This window comes from Monopterus albus, unplaced genomic scaffold (assembly GCF_001952655.1).
Source record: "Monopterus albus unplaced genomic scaffold, M_albus_1.0 scaffold41.1, whole genome shotgun sequence".
NCBI lineage: Eukaryota > Metazoa > Chordata > Actinopteri > Synbranchiformes > Synbranchidae > Monopterus > Monopterus albus.
This window is the reverse complement of record NW_018127921.1, coordinates 307,131-317,546: the sequence shown is the minus strand read 5'-3', so window position 1 is coordinate 317,546 and position 10,416 is coordinate 307,131. Positions and strand designations below refer to the sequence as shown.

Below are 10,416 nucleotides of genomic sequence, written 5' to 3'. Positions count from 1 at the left end.
AGAACATACAGTGACAACATTTGCATAGGCCATTAAGCACAGTAATACAGGACCTGAGAGACATAAAGGAGGAAGCAAGCTTTTTTCACTTTTCCCCTGATTACACAATTTATTTTCAGTATTTCAGCCCTGCATACATATTAATACTGAAATAATTATTACATTCAGAGAAAATTAACAAAAAACCAATATTACGCTTGTGTCTCCTTTTTACATTAATTTAAATTAAATATTATGGGGTTTTGGACTGTTAGTCAAACAAAGTACATCATTCTAAGAACTTCTTATTAGTGATTTACATATCTTTTTTTATCATTTCTATGCATAATTTATGCATAAGTGAATCAGAATTAAAAATGAAACCCAGCGTGTACACACACACACACATTACCTGCACATACATATATGAATACAAGCAAAGCAGACCTCTTTAAATTTGTTTGTGCTGTATTGGAGAGCATTTGGATTTGTGATTAACAAATTAATAAATATTACTCCACAAATATGTGAAAACTCCTCATACCTGTGTCCGTTGAGTGCAGCATGATGTAAAGGTGTGTATCCTGAGCTGTCTGTGCAGTTAACATTCAGGCCCTTCCACATGCTGGAACGAAAACAGATACATCAGAATTAATGCTGAGAATCAGATACTGTACACACACTGCTGTACTTGCTGTCAAGTACTGATTAATACTCTGTGTACAGCCCCTTGATGGGTGCAATGTTAATGTGGCACTGCTGTCAAAATGTCACATACATTTTGCTTCTTAGTCAGAAAACATGACATAAATATGGGAACTTCAGCATCTTTCTTTCATCAAATTGTGTTTGTTACCTCTCCTCCCAGCTGTGCCTGCTCTGTTTTAGCCTAAGGAAATGACAAAATGCATTCAGCCAATTAGAATTCATGTACCTAGTGGAAGGTGCTAAGTGCTTGATAGCTGAAGGGAGGATTGTAATTAGTTTTTTTAGGAAAATGCTTTTTTAAACAATCTTTATTTTTACAAACATTCATCTCGTCTAAGTCCTTTGTGATATTTTTCAGTGTTGAATTGTCAAGTCAAGTCAAGATTTTTATTTGCCATTTATGCATAAACAGACAGTCTAGGCATATAGCAATTCTTGTGCAGCTCTCCTTTGGAGTCAGGTAAGGAGTCAAAAGCCAAAAAGAACACTTAGTCTTAAAATAAAAAAGTTACATAAAGGCAACAAAGCATTAAAAACCGCAATACACAAAAATAGGGTAACAGTATTTTCCCCAGTGAACTTCAAACATTGCACTTAGTAATTCACTTGGTGGACGTGGCTATGTCATTATGCTTGGTGAGGTGGTGAGGGGTTATAACATACTAAAACACAGTTTCTATTCAGGCCTGTTTCCATTGCTTGGGAGCAGGCCTGAATAGAAACTTTGTGCTGAAGAAACAAAAAATAACAGTTCTGAATAAATTAACTGGCATTTCCTGTTGGTCTAAGAGCTACTACACTAGGAGAAATATTTTTGGCTATTTAAGCTGCATAGTGATTAGTGCTCTTGCCTCACAGCAGAAAGATTCCGGGTTCGAAGCCCCGGCCAACCCGGTGCCTTTCTGTGCGGGGTTTCCATGTTCTCCCTGTGCCTGTGTGGGTTCTCTCCGGGTACTCCGGCTTCCTCCTATAGCCCACAGACATGCAGTTTAGGTTGACTTGAGACTCTAAATTGCCTGTAGGAGTGTGTGTGGTTGTCTGCCCTGTGATAGACTGGTGACCTGGTGGATCCCGCCTCTCACCCAGTGTCAGCTGGGATTGTCTCCAGCCCCCCTGCAACCCGATTCAGGAATAAGCAGTATAGATAATGGATGGATAGATGAATTTCGGCCAATTTTTAACAGTTTTGAGTTTACCTTTACATACCACATGAAAATATGTTTAACATATCATGGTATAGTTTTCTTCAGCACAACCACATTTTTTTGACCTGACAATTATTTGTACACTTTGACATGTACATGCATGATCACTGGCTCCTGAGGGGTACGTACTACGGAGCTTCATATTCCAGAATTGCCTTTGGAGAGTTGAGAAGCTACAAAGGCAAGGAAAGGCCAGACAACTTTCTCTATATGGCATACATAAGCAGTTCAAAGTACTTTACAGGGAATAAAACACATTTAAAATAATGCAATATATAGCACAAAGAGCACAAAGATATAGAAAAAATCATGAATACATAAAAAAAATTTAAAATGTAAATTCATTATAAATAAATAAAGGACTGGATTGCTATCTGCTGAAAAAGTTTGTTTTTACTTTCATTTTTCTGTGTTAGAAGTTTAGCATTTTGTTTCTGTAGTTGTTTCTTCACAGAGAAAAGTTGAGCTATTTGCATGACAAGTATAATTTCTTTTTAGGCTACAGTCTGAACAGTTTATTTCATCATGATACCTGAAGGTGGGTGAGGTCAGCTCCTGTATTCGCACAAGGCTGAGCATGCAAATAAAACCACACCAAAGAGAACCTCATATAAAGATAGCCAGATATGCACAGGCCATGGATGTAACACATAAACACACTCTCATATATACACACACGCCATTACACACATACAGCCAGAGTTTTCGCAGAGCTGTAATTACAAGATCTCTCTTTCTCACATGAACTCTCCCAAGCCCGTCAGAGAGAAATACTAATTAGCTGAATTCCAGTCTGAACAGCTCTGGGATGAAAAGCTAAATCAAGTAACTTCAAGAAGCGACTGTATTACCTTTATTTCATTATTACTAATAATAAAGACGCCCCCACACAGTCGCTTCTGACATGGAGACTACAACTCATGAAGCAGGGATGGAAAATATTTCTTGCTACTATGAAATAAAACTAAGGTTTTTTTCTATGAAATAAAACTAATGTTTTTTTAAACATATATTATAGTATTTTTCTGTGCATTTCTTTCTGCTTCACAGCTCCCATTCAAGTGCGAACCATTAATGATTGTGGAATAAAGGCTTCCTGAGAAATCAAAACTTTTAACTTTCATGGTTTTTATTGTGCATTTCTTTTATTTCATGACCCATCTTTGTTGGGGGAAATTTAACAAAAATAAAAATCAATTTTAAAATAATACTATTTACTCAATTCAATTATTTATTTCAATTTATGTTTATTTGCTCTTGAACTTAAGGTGAATTCTCCAGTTTGAGAGAGCTGAAGCTGCTGCTAAACAGTTAAACCTTGTGGAGGCAGCAGACACATTGACTGGGTTTTACAGACACTGAAAGAATGATCAAGGTCAGTGGTGTTATGCAGCCAGGTGTGCACATGAAAACCTGAATTCAAAGGTCTTAAAGGGTAACCATGCACACACAGAGAGAACACAGTGTACGTTAATCAACAGAACTCTGCAGTAGCAATGGATACAGAACATTTTAGTTTGCTGAATTCAGTGCTGAAATAAATGACTAAAACAACCATAACCAGGTGCCCTTAAACTAACTCCGGTCCAAAGAATGTCCCAGAGACTAAAGGTATTATGAATACAAAACAACAGTGACAAATGTTCAATGCACCACCAAACCATGAGCAAGTAAACAGGAAGAAGAAAGTGCATAGATACACATACACTTTAATGTAGTATACACACATGTACATTTGGATGTAACACACAGGCCGGAGCACAAGCTTATTTCTATTGGGTCAGCTGATCCCCGTACACTGTGATTGTGTGTGTCCACATCGACTGCACTTCTCTGCTGACCCCTTTCAGCACTGACCTACACAACCAATAGGATGGGTGAGGGGAGAGAAGGACAACAGACAGCAGGAAGTCGAAACGTGATGGAGGTGGAAACAGAGACGAGGAGGAAAATTAATGCCGTTTTTTATAGATTTGATCAGGATCAAAGATCCTCTGTTTCTCTGTTACTGTCAGATATATGTGCCATACTGTATACAAAATATTATAAATTCACTTGGCATTATTGTACATGTGAGAAATGGGGGGGAATGGCTGATATTTCTGGAGGTCACACAGCAACTTAAACCTGCAGTATACCATTATTATGTACTCAGGAGGAACTCAGCCTCAGGTTCTGTTTCTTGCATGGTTACTAGTTTGTGATGTTTTCTTCGATGTGTGCTGCTTAGGGACATTAAGCAATACACAAGCAACAGAGGGCACCCAAAGTGCACCAGTATGCAGAAGTATAACATCAGTTGATTTTAACCTAGTGTGCTGATATACACATACTTGGAAGTATCCTGCAACGTAAGACGTTTCCTTATATTGGGTTTTTTATTCCATGTTGTTGATACAAAGGAAACAGTACTTCCATTAAGGAGAATTATCTCGTTACTGTTGGAATTTGCTGCTATATTTAAAGGAATAATGAACTTTTCATTTTGGAAAACACACATATTTGCTTTCTTGCTAAGCATTAGATAAGAGGTGATTATCTTAGCTTAGCATTTCTGGTAAATGCACAGGCATGACAGTGGTTTCAGGCTGCTGTAAATCATCAGACTATTCTTCTAAGGGATGTTCTCCAGCTCCATTCAACAGCTGGTAAGGCCACATTTGCAGCTTTGAGGAAATAAGTATTTAGTCTAAATATGAGAGGAAATAACCCATACAGGCAAGCCTATAAATTACATATTCATGTCAGAAATTGCTTTACTTTTTTGCAACAGTTGGTGCAGCTTTTATAAGCCATATAATTTCAGTCACTCAAATCATCCAGCTCAGCACCCAATGAGACGGTTTAATCAACCGCTGTATTTCCATAGCTTTTCATCACAGATTTCTTTTAATCAATGATACACATTCCCACATTTATATAAACATTCAACTGCCACTGTAATATTTAAGTGAGTTTTATCAAAATGTTGTATTTTTACTGAGTGTTGCTAATTCAGTCCTGTGTCTCATTAATCAGCTACTTGGATGGAAACACAGCTTGTGCCGTAAATTCCCCTAAGCAGTTTTCTGTCTCTGATAGTTGTTCACTGAACCAACCCAACTTTGAACACACTCACACACACATAGAGTATGCACCAGTGCTGCTACCTTCAAACAAACCAATCTGTAAACCACATCATTATACTAGGGCTGAACAAGGTGCTATGTTGACCGTTATGGAGTGCACCATTATCTGGCTGTAGTGGCTATCACTTGGTGCTCTAACATTTAGCCAGTAACATTTAACATTTCAGCTCCCTGTAAAAAATAAAAATAACAGCGTGTGGCGTGGAAGTGGTTGCTCACAGTGATGGACAGAGGATCATGAGCTATCAGCTCCATCTACAGCAGCACAGGAAGCTTTATTTAGCCAAAAAAAATCCCTGGTGAACCCACTGTGAGCTTCCAATCTAACACCAAACTGTGGAAGAGAGGGGGCAGGTGAAGACTACACAGCTAGGAGCTGGAGACGACCACAATGGAGGAAAAAGAGAGTGAATATTGGACTTGCAGTACGTAACTTAGGCTAGGGCGGCGACCGTGGTTCAGTGGGTAGAGCAGTCGTCTCCCAACCACAAGGTTGGAGGTCTGAATCGTGGTGCCTACAGTCCACGTGTCAAAGTCTCCTTGGGCAAGACACTGAACCCCACCCATTGCCCCCGACGGTTAGAGCCATCGGTTGAGTTGGCGCCACAGATGGCTGCCATCGGTTCTGTACCGGAAAACAAATTCCTTGTGTGTAACATACTTGGCCATACATACATTCATTCTATTCTATATAAACCAGACAAATGCTAATTTTACTACAGCTCTGCTGAAGGTGTAAACTGCTAATTTTACCCTAATACTTTAGCCATAGCAACTTTATAAAGTAATGGAGAGAGTTATGTGTCAGTTAACTTATTTTTGGAATGATTCTGCTGCCAAACAATGAATTGATGTAGTTTTAAATCCTGATTTTGCATTCAAACATGAGCATCTTTTCAACATACACGAACACATCTTCCACATGAACTGAAGTTTTTCCAACATCCATATTTTAAAAGTCATAAATGAGAAGGGGCTGCCCTTAAGGAAATAAAAATTCAAAGAGAGACTTAAAGTGAGTTTCTATTATACAGTGATGAGTTTTTAGTAGCTTATGATGATTTGTATGTTTCTTGTCTACTGTACTCGGTTACTATTGACATTCCCACTGTTGATAGTCCTTTGCTATTTCTACAGAGACTTCTACTGCTCTGTTCTGCTTAATACTGCATCAATTTTCCTTGTTGCACAATGAAACCTTCTGTGACCAGCAAATTTATTGTGTCCACTGTGACTTTAAACTGCCAAAGGGTAGGAAAACAGATTGTGCCACATACCAGAACAAATACCCCACACGGAAGAACAACCAACTTGAACTTGGTCAATCACTTACTGTATGTGACCAGTTTTCTTATTTAAAGCTGCCCTTTTCTGCTCTGCCATGTTCCACCTCTAAATTCCCAAACTCATTTCAGTGCCATAACGGTTTCTATTGTTTTCTATGCTCTCAGTAGGAGCGTAAAGCCACCCATCAATGTTTACATAACATCAGTAGGCAATTTGAGATAAACTAATTGAGGAGAGGTTCTGCAGCAGTATTGCAAACTCTTATTGGATTGGACAAATATGGAGCCAACGACCTACCTAATTAACCTCAGGAGCCACAGCAATATGAAAGCTCTGGTCAGAAAAGTTGTCCTGTCTTCATCTAACAACTGCTGCTAGTTTACCTCACATTTAAGGTTTAATCATGTGTTTTTTGTGTTGTTCTTAAATGCAACAACAATGAAGAGTTATTTGGCATCACTTGGTTCTCCTCTTGTGTCTCGGTCTCTCCTCTGATGCTGAGGCCCCCCAAAACCTTTTTATTATTAAAGTGAAAGCTAAACAGAGCAAAGAGCACAAAAGGCCTCCCAGCAGGCAGAGCAACGCTGCCCTCTGTTTGAACCCTTCTTCAGTTACAGTCTGACAGTTTCCCCTTGGTTTTACTTTGCTTTTTCATAGCACACCAAGGACTACAATCACATGATGTAATGCTGGAAACCCAAAACAAGGACAACTGTTCTGTTTGTAATCTTTCAGCAAAAAGCTTTGTGAGGCAAAGTGTACAACTACGGCAAATGAATGAAGTTCATGAATTTGCGTTTAAGTGAAAGGTTACGGATCATTTTTCAACACTGGATCACCCGAGCACTTGGTGGGAAACAAAATGTCTAAATCTACAAACAGAACAATGATTTTGGTTTTTACTGAAGCTAAAGAGGTTAAAGGTACAATTCATGCTTGAGTAGGAGGATTGGAGTTTTAATACCAAGATCCTATGTACTGTATCTCAAGCTAGTTGAAAATATTGCTCTGCATCAAACAAGAGCTAAAATTACCCCCTAATTCTTTAGAAGTGTCTTTCCAGTAGTAAAAAAAAAAAATCCTAATTTTGGATGCAAACTTCTCAGTCAGCATTTCAAAATGAAAGCCTTCATTTGCCGGTTCTCACCCTGAATATTCAGGTTACATCAAAGGCAGCATTGTCTTCAAAGAGAAAAGGATGAAGGAATTGGGAAATCTTTATAGTCCTGGATTCCTTTTAAAGGGAAACTTATTCCTTTTATGTGGGAGGGAAAGTTAAGTCACCTGACTCCAACAGCCTGTTGAAATAAAAAAAGAAGACTCAACAGCAGCAATAACTTGACGGGATATTAAAACGGGAACCAATATGAGATGAGGTGTGTTTGCTAATCAGAGCAGATAACGAGAAATAGGAGGTGGTCTTGGTTCATATCCTGTTTTGAGCATGAATCAGTAGAGATGCCTGCTGATTAAGAGCAGTAGCGCAAGAGCATTTGAGCCGATATGATCTGTAGGCTGTCAAAGGCACAAATATACTTTTGACTTTGGGTTTGTTTGGTTTTTTTCTTCTTCTTTTGGAGCTGGCATTTAACGTTTCTCACAAGGACAGTGCATCTCCCATGATGCTTTAGGCCATGAATGTTCAGTTTTACACGAACATCTTGATCAGGTGTGCAGGCATGGATAAGGTTTTCTGTTGCTTACTTTTTTCAACTCTTTTCTCACTCAGCTTCTTTGATACAATGATATAATCTGCAAAAAATGTGTATGTTTTTGTAGATGTGTAGGACACATGAATGCTGGGGTAGAAGGAAAGGGACTATTCAAAGACACAGAAACACCTGAGTCTGTATACTCATGTATGACAAACCAGCCACTTCAAAGGATGCTCAAGCTATAAAGCACACATGTACACCTTTCCCTAAACGCACCCCTAAGCTCCAGCTTGAACCTCAGTGAATTTTTAAGGTCATTACTGACACCAAATTTTAATACAACTTTAATTTGCTTATGAGTTCCAAATCTTCTAAATAAACACAAACATTTTTGGAAAATAAAACATAGTTTTAGTTATTAAAGGTACTCTGTCAAGGTTTTGACTACTAGTAATGTTTCACGCTGGTGTCAGTAACATGCAAAGAAATGTAGCGATGAAGAAAACTATTAGCTAGCTACTGGCATAATGCAAATGTTTAATGCATAGGGCAAAGGCTTCAACACTTGTTTTAGGCCTCGGGGAGACATGCAATAAATTTTGGTAGGAAAAAGCAAATATAAACATCCAGTATCTTTGTTTACATTTGTTTCAAACAACTCACAGAGAACCCTTAAAAGGACAATAAGGGATTTAGTGACGCATTTCTATTTAACTGGAGTTCATGTAAAAAAAATTGATTAAAATTGGTCAAACAATATCCTGACTTCTAGTCTCTAGAATGGGTCAAACTCCAAAAACACTGTATCATACACTTCTCATAATGTAACTTGACAGGGTCATTCATTAGACTCCCCCTGCCTGATTTGCTAAGCAGGCTGTTTAAATCTTTGGTCTCAAATTCAGAAATAACCCTTATGACATCAAATCTCCCTCTGAACCAAACTTTATACAAGCTATGTAGAGTCCTGACAAGTACACCGATCTTGCTGTGTAAAATTGGTGGAGTTAATAATAAATGAAGAAAAAAAATCAGGTCAAAAATACATCTCACACACCACAAAACCATTAAACAGCCTGAGGATTTGTTAAGGTGTCACCTCCAACATGGCAGCAATCTCATTTTCACCTCATACTCCCATGACATCATGAAAACAATCGCATTCACACCCACAGAAGCAACAGCTTATCCTTCTTCTTTAGAGAGAATTGTTCCCCCCCCATCTCTCCATCTCCCTTTCCTCAAGACCTGGCGCTCTCCATAGCCATTACAGTGACAAGAAAAAAAACTTAAATATCAAATTAAGTCCCAACTGAATGTTTACAAAAGACATTAATTTTTGAATCAGTCAATGTAAGATCCATCTTTTTCAATTTACTCTAGCAACAAATGCAAATACAAATCAAAATAAGACTCCAGAGCTGTGGGATGGAGCCACAGCTGTTTTGTCCGTGAACTCCCCCTCCTCCTCAGTTCCTGGTAAATCCCTAATTTCCTGAGCTCTTTCTTGTAAAATTGATTCATATGTTGTTGCATAATTAGCAAAACAGCAGCTCCCCTTTCTAAAACCCCTCCTTAGAAATTTTTCTGTAGTATTCCCCAGAATGGGATTCCATCCAACTTGCAAGTCAGATCTACTGTTGCCAAAAAAAACTTGAACAGCTATAATACAAAAAGTCAGCAGACAAAGCTTCATTTTAAGGAGGTCTCCCTTACGTCATTGTTCATTCCAGTCAACAACAATGAAAATACAACTTCAGATCGCAATGAAACACCCTGAGCCAGGTGCATCTGTGAAGATAACAGTTTGTTTGAATTTAACTGAAGAATTTAGCACAATTTCAAAGCATTTTGTTTTTGAATTTGTGGACAAAAGATTGTGCCACAGTTCATCCAAAACTGACCCCAATTTCAGAAGGGAATTTCTTTACCTGCACAGTGTCTTGTCCATTTTCTCAACACTGCAGTCTTTAGTTTCCACCTCAGTGATTGATGCTTCTTGCTAATACGCACCTTGGGAGGAATAGTTCTTCTTCTCCAAAGATTTTATGTACTCTGGCTTGTACCTTCAAATATACAGTGAGGAACAGAAGTATTTGAACACCCTGCAATTTTGCATGTTCTCCCACTTAGAAATCATGGAGGGGTCTGACATTCACATTGTAGGTGCATTCCCACTCTGAGAGACAGAATAAAAAAAAAAATAACTCAGGAAATCACATTGTATGATTTTTAAAGAATTTATTTGTCTTGCACTGCTGAACATAAATATTTGAACACCTGAGAAAATCAGTGTTAATATTTGGTACAGAAACCTTTGTTTCCAATTACAGAGGTCAAATGTTTCCTATAGTTCTTGACCAGGTTTGCACACACTGCAACAGGGATTTTGGCCCACTCCTCCACACAGATCTCCTCTAGATCTGTCAGGTTTCGGGGCTGTTGCTGAGCAAC

The 10,416-nt window shown here is 38.4% G+C and overlaps 1 protein-coding gene across 1 annotated transcript in view; it reads right to left on the bottom strand.

The window, feature by feature from the left end:
- Positions 1 to 10,416, bottom strand: part of LOC109959894 (ankyrin repeat and sterile alpha motif domain-containing protein 1B-like) — a 110,560-nt gene that overhangs the window by 53,428 nt on the left and 46,716 nt on the right. Inside the window, exon 2 of the mRNA XM_020599631.1 lies at positions 524 to 604. Within this exon, the coding sequence (XP_020455287.1) occupies positions 524 to 604 (81 nt within the window). The remainder of the gene's footprint in view (positions 1 to 523; positions 605 to 10,416) is intronic.